Below are 17520 nucleotides of genomic sequence, written 5' to 3' on the forward strand. Positions count from 1 at the left end.
TGTTAAGGCACAAGTGTTTGTCACTATGCAACAGGGAGCAAAAATCTTAAGAGATGCCAGTAGTTTCCAGCAAGATCTGAAAAGCACTCTTCAAAATGATCTGCCACTGTGTTTTCCTCTGACATTAGCCAATATCGAAACTCGTGCATGTGACCAGTTTCCTTTTGTCAACACAAGCCTTCCTAGTGAGCCAGACATACACTCGGAATGCGTGGCAGCCTTGATACGTACCTGAACGCATTGCTAACAGTAAATAACCGTAACATTGTAGCTACAAAGAGATGGTTAAGAGACAGTTAATGGCAAACGGATGTCTAGGCTGAGTTTCTGCAGTGAGAGGATCTGAAAAACACATCTGGCTAAGCTGCAGGTTTTCTGATTCACAGGTTCAACTGTACTAAAAATAGCCAAGTAGCAAAGACATGAAGAACAGTAACATAAACATAAAAGTTAGTACATTATCAAAGACAACTAGCATCAACATTAGCTTAGGTATTTAACATAACCAATCTATAAATTATAGAATAATTTCTCAAATACTCATGCACCTGTGGTCTGAAGTTTGCCCTCATTCTCAAGAGCTGAGCTTCTTTACATGCTCTGCAATACAGTAATCAATAGAGCAGAGGTGTCCAGCTCCGGTCCTCGAGGGCCAGAATCCTGCAGGTTTTCTATGTATCCCTGCTCAGACACACCTGATTCAAATTAACTAGTAGTAGAGCTTAATCAGTTGTGCACGTCATTGGCTGTTTGATCCATTTAGTGGAAGCTAGATGTGTTGGAACAGGAATACATGGGAAACCTGCAGGACAGCGGCCCTCGAGGACCGACTTTGGACACCCCTGCAATAGAGCATTTTATTTTGGGGCTCCATTGTCATTTTCTAGCGGTGGCTGATGCTTGCAAGGCCCCAGAAAAATCAGGTTTAGACAGGATTGAAGTTGAATACAAGCAAGTAAGACTCCTTACCAGAAATGTACTCAACCTACCGGTCTTAAAACTGCAGAGGTTTTGTTTGATGTTTTCATTCAGTTACATTTTAAACTCAGGGACACTCTAAAGAAGTGCCAGAGTTGTTTTACTGGAGTTTTTAGTCTGGTAGTGATTTAGAACACCACAACATACACTCCAAGCGCTTACAAATGTTTTTTTTGTTTTTTTTATGCATATGTCCCCTTTAACAGCCATTTGGTTTCCTGGTCTTTTTCAGCTGTCTGTTTCCCGTTTGCTAGAATTGCTCCTATCCCTTTTTCCAGATCTTAAAGAGGACATTTTTTTCTTTTTTGCAAGCTGAAAGAAGGATATAAACTGCCCTTCAAGATTTATCACAAAAAATAAGTATGAAGGCAATTTTTAAAAGGAAAAACTGAGTTGAAATAATTCATAACTGCATGTGATCAAGTTTTTTCTGTTTTAAACCAACCGTGTAGACATTGGTTTCTGTGGTGGGTTGGAGGATACTGATGTCCTACATTTACTGATTTTCAAAGCGCAAACTTCTCAGCATCACAAGCTTTTTGAACCACTGTGGTCTGAGTACACAATTTAACCATACGCAGTCTTTCACTCCCCTCTTTTCCTTTTCAGTCTTTCTCTTTGTGCATTAAGTGTGACATTATTTAGAACCAAAAGCAGTCTAATCATCTGGGTTATTTTCCTCTCACACTCCTGTGGCTCAACCATCAAAAGCTGTTTACTCCTGTTAATATGTGCAACACAACTGAGAGCATGATAAGTAATTATCAGAACTGTAGTGACACCTCGTATAAAATCTTCCAGTCAATCCTAAGACATTCTGTCTAAATGTCCTTCAAGCATTTGCCTACAATCTTATTTCAACATGCTGTGTTCCTCTGTTGCCACATGACATTGGTATGATCGATAACGATAATGTCAAAGTTGAAACAATAGTATGTATAAAGAAAATTCCAATATCTGAGAAGTACTGTTCAATTTCTCAGGCAGACTGGAGGCAAAATTGGTTATTCTTCCAGAACTAGCTGGTTAGCATGCTAACTTCAGCAAATGAACGAGCAACACAAATCTTTAACAACTTTCTTATCTTTCATCACTGTGGAAAGCTTCTCTTTAGTATGAAATTAAATTACCATTCCATGTTTCTCTTTAAATGCCACACATTCATAAAATATCAAAGTTTAATTAACTCTGTACATTTTTTTTGCTAATTTAATTCAAAAGTTAAATACTCACAATTACAAACCAGCAATTACAAACACAACTTTACTCAGCTTTTCACAAGGTTGCAACAATCATAAAAAAAATGTTGCAAAATCCTTGCCATGGTGTCACAAGGTGATAAGCTATGTTTTATTCTGTTCAGAGCATTACCTCCTCTCTTGCTGATGTCACTGATGCACACCATAACAAAACATTAACAACAGTAAAGAGACAAAAGACAAAAAAATAAAAATACTGTGGGGTGCTGAACTTGGAACATGTTCAGTCAGTCATGTTTTTACACTGATAAAAGCATGTTGTTAAAATTATCAGCAGCTTTAACTGTTGTGACAGATTAGCTTATAAAGATATTGTGTATAAAATACAGAGGATATCATTTGTAGGATGCATCTTCCAACTAATGGCAGGTCTCAGTCGTGAGTTGGTGTTTTAGATGCAAATTTCTATCCTATCAACTCAAGGGGACAGTTTGTGCTTTTTTACCACTGATATCAAATTGTTTTCTGTTATGATTTATGTTTTTTTTTTTTTATTTATTTATTTATTTTTTTAAATATAAGAGTCTCTGCTTACTGTTAAGATTTCCATTGAAAAGAAAATAAGAGCCTATTATGCTGACTCAGAAAAACTTCCTGCAATAGATTGGGATCACTATCAGGAGGCTCGAGAGCCATAACCCCTATCAAGTTAAGATATAGTTTTAAACTACTCAGCAACACCATATTAATCCAGTGACACAATGTTTCACAATTATTTGGTTAATAGACACATGAAAAATGCATCTTGCTAGAGCCTTTTTATAATGGCTCTTTTAAACCCTTTTCCACAAATGCACTGTTTACTCCAGTTAATATTCTAAGAAGAAAAAGAACAAACAATCACTCTGCTACACAGCACATTTGTTTACAAAGTTTGAGTATCTATTGTGACCCTGTCTTCTGTATCTCTAACATGACTGTCAGACAATTTTCCTCTCCTCTCTTATTAATTTTGCACTGAATTATTACACCTGAAATCACTATCATGCTTCCAAAAGCAATTTTTGAAAATTAAGTCAATTTGTTCATTTGTAGAGTGCTTTTACAAAACCTAAGCAAAGGTTGAAAATAAGTTATTAAAGTACATGAAATGTTCCTTTATTGATAAAAGTTTCCCTTGCTTTATTAAGTTATGAAATAAGTATATATTGTCACCCAGAAATGTCACTGAGTCCAATCATTGCCTTTTTCAAGTAAAGTTTTATTTAATCAACTTAATCTCAGAATGAGGACATATGATCTGATGTGGTACACATGCCATTGAGTGATTTAATTCAAATGCAAAGTTGATAGACTGTACAGTCATAATTATATGATATTTCACATATTTCACAAATTCACAGCATTTGCATTGGTCTTTTTGTATTATTTTAGATTTTTGTTTTTTGAGAAAGCACACAGCCTACATTTTGACATTATTATACACTGCTTGGCAAAACCATTGTTTGACAGTTTTAACCTGATAATTCCTGGCATTGTCTTCATGGAATATGGCCATGAAAGGAAAAAGGAACATGGATGGAATAACCTGTTTACTTAGTATATTCAAGTAGTCAGTGGACCTACCCTTTCAACATATAATGTTGATGAACCTAGACCTGGCCATCTGCTGCTACCCCAGATCATAGATTGCCCCCACAGGGTTGTACAGTAGGCACTAGGCATGATGTCTGGATCACTTCATCTGCATTTCTTCTCACCCTGATCCACCTTGCACTCTGGAACAAGGTAATTCTGGACTCATTAGACAATATGAACTGTTTTTCAATTCTAATGACTGGGGTCAAATAATGTTTTGCCAACTGAAAGATAACTGCCCATACAGTAATAGTCCAATAGGAGGATTGTACCTATTTGTTTTGTTAAATTGGCAATTTTTAAAATTTTTTTGGCCAGGCATTGTAGATTAAGTAATTTCCAGAGGAACACTGACACAGAAAGGGAGAAATATCTCAAATATGGCACAATGTGAACTGTTTTTTTATATAAATGAGCTTGACATCTTTGGTTATTTAGATCAGTCAGCTCAACTCAACTTCATAGCACTTTTTAAATACATCAGAATTCCACACAATATTAATACTGAAGTGAGTCAACCAGTTTGGCAACCCACTCATCTTTTTTTTCCCTATTCAAATTAGTTATGAGCTCTATTATGCTATTTTTAGTTTTCTGAGCTTTCTACAGTGTTATCATTTTGAATATTCATCAGACATTTGAGTGGCGCCGTCATCTAAATGCATGTTTAGGTGATAAAGGATTGGTTAGAGAGAGTTTTTTCTACTTTGAAATTTCAGTGACAACCTGGGGGAGGGACTTGGTGATTGGTCATCTCCTCTAGGTTGTGCATGTTGAAGAGAAAGAAAGCCACACCCACCTTTACTGCTCAGTATAACTACTCCTAGCAGTTGACCAATCAGACGCAGCCCGCAGGCAGGACATAGGGTGTTCGCTTGTTTCTGGCAGAGGCAGATCTGAGAGGATCAATACAAAATGAATGAAGGGGCTTGTGAAAAATGTTTGATTATTTCTTGCCTTTCTGGACTTGCATATGCACAATAGACTGAAATATGTACAATAAAGCCACTTTAAATAGCATACCAGACACCCAGGAACACTTTACATGTGTCTCTCCAATGTACATACACTTGCTAGACTATAAATGGGAATAAGCTTGTTGGGTTAAATTGTTACTAAAACTAAACTGTTTTTAAATCTTTCCTAGTTTTCGGAACCTTTCTTTTTCCTTTCTTACAAAACACACTTAGCAAAAATATATAGAAGTGTTTTGAACCAACCTTAATTGTTTTTAGTGTGAAAACGTCCCTCATGCTGCTTCTCTTGGGTTTAAGCACAAACCCGGAACCTCCTGTTTGTTTGAGAGGTAAACATCAGTGTGACACTGATGGTCATAATATGAACATGTCCCAAATTTAGCAACTGCTAATTTGAGCAAGTAATTGTAATGGCTGAAAACTCAACTCCAGTGTATTGAGTATGTGACAGGATGAACAAAAAGCAACATGAAGTTTGAGGATGTGAGCCAGATAAAATTAAGGCAACCTGTTGTAGAGCTGGATGATAACCAAAAGTTCATATCAGAGTATTTCTAGGCTGGATGGCAACTAACAATATGCATCTGTATTTTTTACCAACTGCACTTAGCAATTTAAGTTACATTATTTGATTATGTTAATTATTTATTTAAAAGATGTAGTCAAATTAAAACCTCTGTGTTTTCCTTAGTACTTTCCCTTCTTTAGCAATCATTCCAGTGCTGGTTCAAGGCAGATTCAAGTTCTTGTTTTTACATTGATTATAGCAAAGAATCTATCTGGTTTTCCACAACTAAAAAGCTACCACAGCGCCACATCATGTCCAAAGTTTCTTCTAACACATTCGGTCCTCCATGTTAATCTGGGTGCAGAATCACAGTGTAGGAGATCTAATTTAAACCACAACAACCATAGATCAGTGTCTTGCTTTCTCTGCAAACTGGTGTCTTAATATGATCATTCTGGTTTCAAAATTATTTTTTAAGTAACGGTTGGTGTTAAAAGCTCTGCAAAACACCAGCCAAGGTCACCAAATACTAACTGCACTTATCTTTCTTGTACAGTGAGGTTGTCTTTATCTTAAACTGGACAATGTACAAAATTTTGAAGACATAACACTTCCTGCAATGCGTCCAAAAATTTTTTTTTTTTTTTTTTAAACTCCCCTTGAATTAGCACAGATACTGAACGTCACATTGCCACTAATGCATTCATCAGTGTGTGAATGTGTCAATGGCAGGAAAACAAATGTTGTATAGACTGTAATATTCTAATGTTAAATTACGATGTAAGAGGGTGAATGTGTAAATTTAGCTTATAGTGGTCAGCAAAACTAAACTAAAACTACAAGAAGCACTTTATGAATACATTTACAATTTACTATTGGACAAAGTGGCATTAGATTAATTATTACCTTCGGTCATTCCGTCTTCACCTGTATGCAATCTAACTCAGTCCACTTTTTATATTTACTTTGACTCAGTATAGTTACAATGTTCAGTCGTAACTGTATTTGATGGGTTTTCTACCTTTATTTTATTCTGTTTGACAAATGATGGATATTGCTTCCTGCTTTAACATCATCAAAACGAATTCAATTAAATGTAATGAAGTCTAACTGAGAGTAAGGCTAAAGATGACTGTGTGACTGTGTGACTGCAGTCACAGCCTCATCTCAGATTCACCCTAAACAGTGGGGAGAGCCATCACATAGCAGTTTAGATCACCAAGTGTTTAAACTGTACTCTGTCTCATAACTTCAATTGTGGATTGACAAATTCTGCCAATTCTAGAATTTGGAGAAAAATCCAAAACAAGCCAGTGTTTCCCCACAAAGTAAGATCTGCATAAATGGTACTTTCACATAAATTGAATGTTTCAGAGAAGTTGTAACGGATTGGCAAATATGACTGGACTGGAAATGAGTTTACTGTGTCCAGAATATGATGATTATGATCCCACTCTGTAAGCCAGGGTGGGATCAGCGGTGGATTTGCACATGTGCTATTCATTGTGACTGTGCACGCAGATTTGTGCAGGTGTCCTCTCTGTTCCTCTGAGGTGCAGCCGGAGCTGACTGTGAGACTGGCCGCCTGGGAGTGCTTTATGATGGGAGGGAATCCCGCTGCTAGTTCGTGACAGTAACTGCTAAACAATATGTGCTTTCAAGTCAGTCACCAAAACACCAGAAACGTCTCCAATAACTCCAGTAAAAGTCGCTAGATTTGTCGCAAGTCGCTATTAACAAAAAAAAAGTCACCAAGGGGATTTGGAAAATTGGCAGTTTTAGCGAGGAAGTTGACAAGTTTTTTCCTACCAGCCGGCATCTGCATCACGTGGTATAAGGATCCGCTGCTGTCATTTGTTGAGTGAGAAAGAGGGAGCGCTTGTTTTGATGCAGGTGATGTCCCAGTTCGAAATGCGGTACATTCGTGTTCTTTTTTTTTTTTTTTAAATTGTCGTCATTTGAAAATGAGATCGTATACAAGTATGAATCGAGATTTTGATTCTTTAACGATTAATTGTGCTGCCCTACTGAATCACTTCCCTTTTTGTGTGTGGCCCTCAGGTGGAGCGGATTGTGGATAAGCGGCGGAACAAGAAGGGTAAGTGGGAGTACCTGATAAGGTGGAAAGGTTATGGAAGTAAGGAAGACACCTGGGAACCAGAGCACCACCTACTGCACTGTGAGGACTTCATTGATCAGTTCAACAGCTTAAGAAGGCAATCACACAAACGATCCAAGGTTACAAAAATTCGTGGGGAGCCCCTTGTCACCAACCGCCCTTCTGCAACAGAAATTTCTAGAGCTCGGTCCGAGGCCCGGAAGAAGAAAAGAACTTTTGGCCCATCGGTCGGAATGAGAGTAGGACCTGTTCTAGGACTTGGAAGTGGAGCACCAGTGTCCACTCAGAAACAGAAGAAAGTGGGTGCTGGAGGTGGAAAACATGCTTTAGGGGACAGAATGAGTAAAACCTTGACATTAAAGGTTCCTCCATCAGGTGGGCCTCATTTTACTTCCCCTCCGAGGGTTCCCTACAATGGACTCCCAAATGGAGAGATGGAGTCTCTCATGTACAGAACAGCAGCAAGGTCACACAGGCTGCCATCAGAAAGAGCAGATGGAGAACTAGGACACAAGGATGTCACTGGACCACAGTTCTCTACTGAGCTAGGTAAGATACTGGGAAATTAAATGATAAACAAGGATCAGCTGATTCTCTTTGTGACAGATACTGATGTTGTTAAATTATACAGCCGAGATCTGATGGAAACTTGAAATGGTCAAAGCAAACACATGAGAAGAATTTGTGTTCAATCTCACTTTCAACATATACAGTAGATATTATGAAATACTGAACAGATTTCTAATACTCAGATTACTCATACCAATAAGATAAGATAAAAGCAACAATCCCCTTCTTCTGTTATTGAAAATGTGGGAAAGTCTTATGCATAATCTTAATGATCGCATTGCTGAATGATTTTTGTTTAATCTTGTTGCATAGCTTTACATATAGATTGCAGTTAACTATTATTTTGAATTCAGGATAATTATATGATTGAATTATTTTTTATAGTAGCGCCCGTTTAAAAAAAACAAAAAAAAAAACAAGTGAAAATACATGTAAATCTGTCACCCTAAATGGTAACCAATCAACTGTTGATGCACTTCCATATCCAAAATACCCTGATATGTTTGTGATGGTTTGAATGAACATAGTCAAAGTAACAAACTCTGGTCAGCCTATGTTTTGCTCGTATGTGGTGGAAATGGAAGTTTCCTTGCATTTACAAATAGATGAAGGAGTCTTCTTTGTGGTTTGACACAACAAATATGTCAAACCATGTTACATGTTTGTATTCGAAAAGCAGTCGTTATCATGTAGTTACACCGGACAAATGTTGCATCTATATTCATAATCTAGTTGTGATGTGCTACGGTTATTTATTTAGTTTATGTATTTTACCTGTTTCATAGAAATATTTATGAAGTAAATATTGCAAATATACCCTCCTCATCTCTGATTATACTAGAAAAAAGTCTTTTAAATATGTGTCCACTTTAGTAAACACAATGCACCAAAGGGTTAAATTTGAATCAGCTTTGATGCAGCAGGAAAACATAAAAAATTAGGGCCCATGATTTCTCCCATGCAAAGAATGCAGACGGAATTTGGTAGTAAAAATGTAATCAGTTGTAAAATGTGGAATATTATGGGACATGCTCATACAAGCATGAGATCTGCTGTCCCCTACTAATTTAAAACGTTGTTCCTGGTGTCTGGGCTAAATTAACATAAAAAGCAAGATGAGAGTCAAATTTAAAGCTTTGTTTCTGGCTTACAAAATGTCTGCCTACTTTCACTCCCTAATCCAGACCTACACTCCCTCTCGACAGCTACATTCCACCAGTGAAAGACGCCACCAATAAGTGGGACTACACCACTAGCCAGACTCTTTTCCTCTGTTGTACCACGATGGTGAAATGATCTCCCAAACTCTGTCCGCTCTGCAGAGTCCTTGTCTACTTTTAAGAGCAAGCTGAAGACTCAGCTCTTCAAGGAGCACTTCAACACTTAGTATAGCTGTATTTATTAGAAAGTTGGAGAACTTAGCCCAACAAACAATATGGTATTAATTCTTTCTATTTTAACACAGGTGATATTATAGGGTGGGAAGGGAGAAAACAAAACAAAAAAAAAGAATGTAGCACTTCATGTAAGGACCTGTGTCCAACTGGACAGTCCACTAGCACCTTCCTATGATGTCTTCTACTGTTTGCTTGTGTTGGTCTCACTCATATGTAAGTCACTTTTGATAAAAGCGTCTGCTAAATGACTATAGAATAGAATAGAATAGAATGTTGCAGCATATTTTTATATATATATATATAAATACACATACATATATATATATATATATATATATATATATATATATATATATATATATATACATATATATATATATATATATATATATATATACATATATACATATATATATATATATATACATATATACATATATATATATATATATACATATATACATATATATACACATACATATATACATATATACATATATATACACATACATATATACATATATATATACATATATACATATATATATACATATATATATATATACACATATATATATATATATATATATATATACATATATATATACATATATACATATATACATATATATATATATATATATACATATATATATATATATATATACATATATATATATATATATATACATATATATATATATATATATATACATATATATATATATATATATATATATATATATACATATATATATGTATGTATGTATGTATATATATGTGTATATATATATATATATATGTATGTATGTATGTATATATATGTGTATATATATATATATATATGTATGTATGTATGTATATATATGTGTATATATATATATATATATGTATGTATGTATGTATATATATGTGTATATATATATATATATATGTATGTATGTATGTATATATATGTGTATATATATATATATATATGTATGTATGTATGTATATATATGTGTATATATATATATATATATGTATGTATGTATGTATATATATGTGTATATATATATATATATATGTATGTATGTATGTATATATATGTGTATATATATATATATATATGTATGTATGTATGTATATATATGTGTATATATATATATATATATGTATGTATGTATGTATATATATGTGTATATATATATATATGTATGTATGTATGTATATATATGTGTATATATATATATATGTATGTATGTATGTATATATATGTGTATATATATATATATATATATGTATGTATGTATATATATGTGTATATATATATATATATATATGTATGTATGTATATATATGTGTATATATATATATATGTATGTATGTATGTATATATATGTGTATATATATATATATATATGTATGTATGTATATATATGTGTATATATATGGGAACAACCACCCATAGCATTCAGGTCTTACTTGTAGACATAGCCAATGCAAAAAGCATAACACAGTTTTTGTAATTCCATTGATTCTAAAATGACAATCATAAGTTGTCTGTCTTCTATAAATCTCTAAGTATGTGATGGGCTACATTGTTCATGCTATTTTAGGAGGAATACGTTTACATGGCAGGGCACTATGGTATGACATATCTTGTAAAAGCTCCTATTAAGGTTCTTTACTACAGGAGAACTGATAAAACCATTGAATTTAACTCCTGGGTCACAGTCCAGGGTCTGAACCACTCGAGTTAATCATTACTTCCTGGTATGTTTTGAATATGTCATCATGGCCTAAAAAATCCTAATTAAAACAACAACCTTGTTTTGGGTATTTTATTAACAGCATTTACTGTTTAGTGTCAGTACTGGAATTGTTTTGGAAATTTTCTTAGTCTAAAATTCTTGTTAAAAAATGTTTTGTCTTTTTTTCTTCTGGGTATCGGTAAGTTTTCCACTTGCATATCTCAGAACTGATAGAATCCATGTTTAAGGACACATTCAGATGAGTACAAATGAAAGGAAAAAGTTTCTTAGTAAGGTGTTGGATTATTACGTACCACCAGAGCAGTCTCAGTGTTTTGTGTTTTGTTGATAACTGACAACTCCGTCCTACAAAATGCTTCACCCGGGTTGCATTCTGTTTATTGTAAAGACCGCAACATGGAATTCCCATCTTTTCATGTTATCAGGTCCCTTTGTATTCTTTACTTCCCTCTAGATGAAAATATTATTGTCTTGGAAAAGAACAAATCCATTAGGAAAGAAATTTTTCACCATAGGATAAAAGTTGAATCACTAACAACAACTTTCTATTGATTTTTTTTTTTTTTTTTTTTTTTGATTCCCAAACCACAGCTGCAAAATCTCATCGAGAGCATAACCGAGGCAGCAGATCCCTTCAGTGTGGGGGTCAAGGGCTCAGGTTTCACTTGAATTTCTCACCTGTCTGTATATTATGTGCCTACTCAGGTCTGGTTGACTATTGACTTTCACATCCCACCATCATGGTACATTTTAGGCATGACCTTCTGTGGTAATATGACTCCTTGGGTACATTCTTTTTAGCACAATAACTCAGCACTGAAGTGTCAGAAAGTAAATGGTGTGCTTTGCTTTACATGGATACAGGGTTAATGTGTTTATTCCGTAAAAAACAAAAATTTTAATTAACAGTAGTTATTGCATTGTAATAACTTATATAGTCACCAGAATTTAGACAATATCTTGCCTTATTTATTTAGAATCAGATGCAGATATAAAATGGTAATCCATATCCATATTGTTGCCTTTTTGCTATGTACTTGTACTGCAGATCAGTAGTACATTACAGACTTTTCCAAACTGTAGTTCTGTAGTTGTACAGTAGTTACCTTTCATTGGCAGAATAGTATGTGAGGTTAAAAACATCCCTGTAAAGGTTCACAGTGAATCTTACAATGTATTGATAATATGACAGTATAACATAATTATACTTTGTGTGTGTCCCTGCACAAGAGCTTCAGGACTGCAGTAGTGAGCCAGCCTAACAGCTATCACTCTGTCAATTATAATGGATTCTAATCTGCTAATCCTTACTAACCTGACTGTCATTCTCCTTATTCATCTCCACTCAAGAATATCCTGCATGGTGGTAGAAAACTTTCGTAGGTCCAACCACATTATTTTCATTTTTAGATACGGCCGACTTTTTTCAACAAGACTTTTTTGTGCTGGTTCAGATGCTGTGCCAGGTGGAATACCTCCCCAAACTCCACAACCATCTGAATTTATGACTACCTAACAGATCAACCATAGTTTGAGAGGTGGCTGACCACTGAGATGGTGATCAGCTGCACAGGAGCACCACAAGGGACTGTACTTTTACCATTGCTCATCACACTGTACACTTCCAATACCAACTCTTTCCGCGCGGATTCTCTGCATGTGGAAGCGTTATGGAAGTGTTGTGGAAGTGTTATGTAAGTGCTCCACAGCAGGTGCGCAGAGCTTTCTGTCTACCAGCAGAGTTTTAGAGCGGAATGTCTGTGTTACGGTTCACATTAGGATTGCGTAATTGTGTATCATGGTTGGTGTATGCCTTCTTAAAATTCATTATAAAACGTCTTTAAAGTGAACAATAAACCAGAAAACAAAAAAAGCAGGCACAGTTCAACCGTGTCTCTCATGCCTGTTTTTTTTTTTCTTCATAGTAAGGATGTGTGGTGTCAAAACAATAGGTAACAAAATGGTGCAGCTTTCCTCCTCCAAGATAAATGCGCATTTTCCACTGTGTTATTTATTAAATTAAAACATCTCGCAGCTACGACTTGGTGCCGCCGGTAATGAAGAATTGTTGACATTTCAGAGTAAAATGCATCCAATGTGGACATGTAGTCTTTTACTGGCAAAATCCACTGTATCCACTTTGGTTTTCATCAACTGATTTCCTGCCTGAACAATCTGTTCTGCTCTGGATTGACCTGGTTTTAAAGCAGCAAGTGGAACCAACCAGTGCTTTAAGTGGAAAAAAATAAGTGGTGGTACTGCTTTAATGACTTGCTGTCAGTTTGTCATGCAAATGGGACAAAAACATGGCTGATACTTACATGTAGATCTATGAATTGATCGATAGATTAATAGTTTTATAGCACATAAATGACAAAAAATAAACACAGTAAGTTCTAAATCAAATCCACATTTGCCAAATTCAAAGTGCCATGGAGACACTTTTATGAACTTCAAGCCTCATTGCTGGACATTAAAAATAACAATAAAAAGTAAATACATAAACTTAAAGTTCATTAACCCTTTCATGCATGAATAAATAAGAAAAGCAATGCAAATTTTTACATTTTTGTAAAAAAAAAACAAAAAAAAACCAGTGGTTTATTTACAAAAATACCATCCTCATTCATGAATATGCAAGAAAAAAGCTTATAAATAGGTGCCCACTCCAGAGCCACTATGCATGAAAGGGTTAAAAACCAAAAAGTTATACATTTAGACTTATTTAGCTTATTACCAAACTAATTTAACAGTGTATTACTATTACACTTTTCCTCTGTGAAATATGTTTTTCACAGCATTAGGCCTGGTCAATGCTACTTAGCAATATTCTCTTTTATCTAGAAATAATCTTCAAAAACTCAAAATACAGACCAGCCTTACGGTTAGTTTGCAGCATCTGATCTTCATTGTCTGGTGTAGTAAATACCAGACAATGAATAAAAAAAATGAGTAGTACTACTGTCAGCACTAAACTCTGCTCCAGTTTGTAACATTGCAGCCGCCATAGTTTTTTTTTCTCCGCCTTTCCTCATTTTCAAAGCTTGTCCACTTCAATGTAAACATAGAAGCGAGTGAACAATGTGACGTGCGGCGTGACGTTGTGGGCAACAGCAAGCGTTGTGCATCTGAACTGGTCTTAACATTTCTTTTGAGGCGACTTTTTAAAAAAAAAAAATTTTTATTAAAATCAACAAATATTAGTTGTAATATGTGGTGAAGTCATAGGAGGGTATACTGATTGCTGAAGAAAGCTGGTAAAAGTCCCGACATGCACTATACGCTGTTAAAAATAGTCCCGGTACGCACTGCGCTGTAAAAACTAGCCCCGGTACGCACTATACACAGCAAAAAAGTTCTGGTATGTAAAGGGATAGAATTTAAAAGTGCCGGTACTGCGTACCGCTGCATACTGGCCCACTTAAAGCACTGGGACCAACGTGTATTTTAGAGAAGCAAAATGACGCTCCTGGGATGCTTCAGAAACTCACCACAGCACACCTGGTAGAACCAGTCCTTTTACTAGTGTTGCCGCAAACAGCTGAGAAGATGCAGCGCAGCCGCACCGTGGTGCTTCCGCATTCAGTGGATCCCTGGGGTAAATCCTGTCATCTGCAGAAATATTCTAAATTACTCTGCAGAGGGATATTAGTGATGGACAAGAGGCTATGTACAGAGGACTGGTTAATTTGTGAGATGGTTTGGAAATAATTACTTTAAATTCTAAATCTAAAATAATAATAAAATAGATGATTGTTTACTTCAAGGAGAACAAGAGTTACAAAAAAGCATGGTATACATCTTGGGAGAAGAGATGGAGGGGTGCAGGAATACCTTAGAGTTCAGTTGGACAACAAACTAGACTGGAAATGAAACAGGTCATCTACAAGAAGGGACAGAACATACTCCAGCACTCAAGTCAATTATAGGTGTGTTTAATTTCAACATATGGAAGCTAAGATCATTCAATATGTGCACCACAATGTGACATATCCTTTTTATGAGTCTGTTGTAGGAAGTCCGATAACTTTTCCAGCCGCCTGTTGGTGCAGCAGTATTAGAGCCAGAGACTTGCCAAAAGCTGATCATCTGAATAAGAAGGCGGCTAATCAAGATGCCTAGATCTGTGCTGGGAATAACTCTGGAGCTGCCAGAGCTGATTGTCCAAAAAAGAATGCTGCACAAGCAAGTAAAGATGGTGGGAAATTATTCACATCCTCTACACAACACTGTAAAGAAGTGAACAGAGTGATTTCAGTATGAAGCTTCGTCACTGAATCAAGTCTAATTCAATACATAATTTCATTTATAAAATGGTGCTGGCACTTTCTTTATGGGATTAATAAAGTATTTCTCATTTCATTATTCTGCATCATCACTTCCACCTACTAACTCACAACAGTAAAATTGATGGTACTTAGAAAGACCTTACGGAGAACTACAAACACTTGCCATGTATATGTGTGTGTGTATATATATATATATATATATATATATATATATATATATACACATATATATATATATATAGATATATATATATAGATATATATATATAGATATATATATACTGCAGGGCTTACCTTTGTGGTCACCAGTCACCAACAACTTATGTTAGAAATAAACTGTCAGCACGTGACACTCTCCCATGCACAACAACAGTGTACCATAATTTCTGCTCAAAGACAAACCCACATAAAGCTGCACAAGAACCAAAGAAACTATCAACTCTGCAAAGTTACTAAAATCCCAAAACTAAATGGAACGTTTCCCAGAGGCTCAACATCCTCAGCATGAGTGAATCCTGAGATATATAAGATTCTTGTGGTAAAGAATAACTACACACCGTATTTTCACGACCATAAGGCGCACATAAAAGTCTTAGATTTTCTTCAAAATGTGCGGCGCGCCCTATAGTGCAGTGCGCCCTTTGTGTGCGTGGTGTTGTTGTAATCGGACGTATAGAGAACACCATGAGAACCTTAAAGGGTGAAGCGTGGGCGTTGACCGCATATAAAAGAACAGGTATGTGCGTTATGCAGAACACTTTTTTCTAACAACCCTGAAAATGGCAAAAAGACACGCTTATGAAGCACAGTTTAAACTGAAGGCCATCAACTACGCCAAGCAACGTGGAAATCGAGCAGCCGAGAGAGAATTTAAGATTAATGAATCGATGGTTCGCAAGTGGAGGAAGATGGAAAACGAGCTCCGACAGGTAAAGAAGACGCAGCTGAGTTTCCGTGGACAAGGCAAGGTGGCCCGAGTTAGAGGAAAGACGCTTGGGCTAACGTGTCTGCTGGCACTGTTGTCCACACTTTCGCAAAAGCCGGCATCATTTCCGAGGAGCTGCACGGCACGGAAAGTGACTTTGACAGTGGAGGAAGTGAAGCTCGCATGTTTGCTGGAGATTTAGCGCAGCTGTTCAATTCAGAAACAGAGGATGAGGACTTTGATGGGTTTGACTGATGACGATTACCGGTAAAAAGAAAAATGTGAGTACCAAACTCAGTTTTGGTCCCGGTCTATTTTTAAATACGCACACTTGTGTGCTTGTTTTATCCGTGTGTTTTACCATGCCCGCGCCGATGATTGATTGATGATTAAAAAATGTTAGTACTTTGTAATCAATACTTAAATAAAGCACAACCAAACTCGGTTTTGCTCCCGCTCTATTTTTAAAAAGGCATACTTGTATGCTTGTGTGCATTGAGAATGTTAAAGGGGGAAGTGTGGGCGTGGATTGTACCGGTATATAAAACCCGCGCCCTATGGTCAGGTGCGCCTTATGTATGTGTTAAATACAGAAAGGACGCACATAACTGAGACTGCGCCTTTTGGTACGGTGCGCCTTATGGTCGTGAAAATACGGTAAGTTTTTCTCTACGAGACTATTCTCAGAGTTGAACAAGTTTAAGTCATCTGTGCCTTTGAGCAGCAACTAAGCTAGCTGTTCAGATTTCTAAGTTACCAAATGCAAAACATGTAATTGAAATAAATTATCGTAAATAATACAACAAACATTTGGAGTGACTCAACTGGGTCACTTTAGGCTAAAGGTAGAGTTTAGTTATTGTTTGTATTTTAGAAAACAGCGTAATTCAGGCTAACTACTGCTTTTTTTTTAGTGCAAGGGAAGTTTATTTGAATAGCACATTTCATGTACAAGACAATTCAAAGTGTTTTTCATAAAAACATTACAACATTGCAGCAAGGTGCAGATAACATTAAAAACAAACAAAAAAAGTGATTAAATAAAAGGAGAGGGAATGACAATGCTTTGAATAAAAAGAACTGTGAGAAATTAAATTATTTTGATAAAAAGGTGGCAAATAAAGTTTTTAATATTTATTTAAAGCAGGTTAGAGTTTAAGCAAATC

The 17520-nt window shown here is 35.7% G+C and overlaps 1 protein-coding gene across 1 annotated transcript in view; it reads left to right on the top strand.

The window, feature by feature from the left end:
* Positions 1 to 17520, top strand: part of LOC306755728 (chromodomain Y-like protein 2) — a gene marked incomplete at its 5' end in the record, with an annotated part of 53788 nt that overhangs the window by 24359 nt on the left and 11909 nt on the right. The window contains one exon of the mRNA XM_079240231.1: positions 7362 to 7968. Coding sequence (XP_079096357.1) covers positions 7362 to 7968 — 607 coding nt within the window. The remainder of the gene's footprint in view (positions 1 to 7361; positions 7969 to 17520) is intronic.

Source organism: Telmatherina bonti (assembly GCF_933228915.1).
Source record: "Telmatherina bonti genome assembly, chromosome: 1".
In the NCBI taxonomy this organism is placed as follows: domain Eukaryota; kingdom Metazoa; phylum Chordata; class Actinopteri; order Atheriniformes; family Telmatherinidae; genus Telmatherina; species Telmatherina bonti.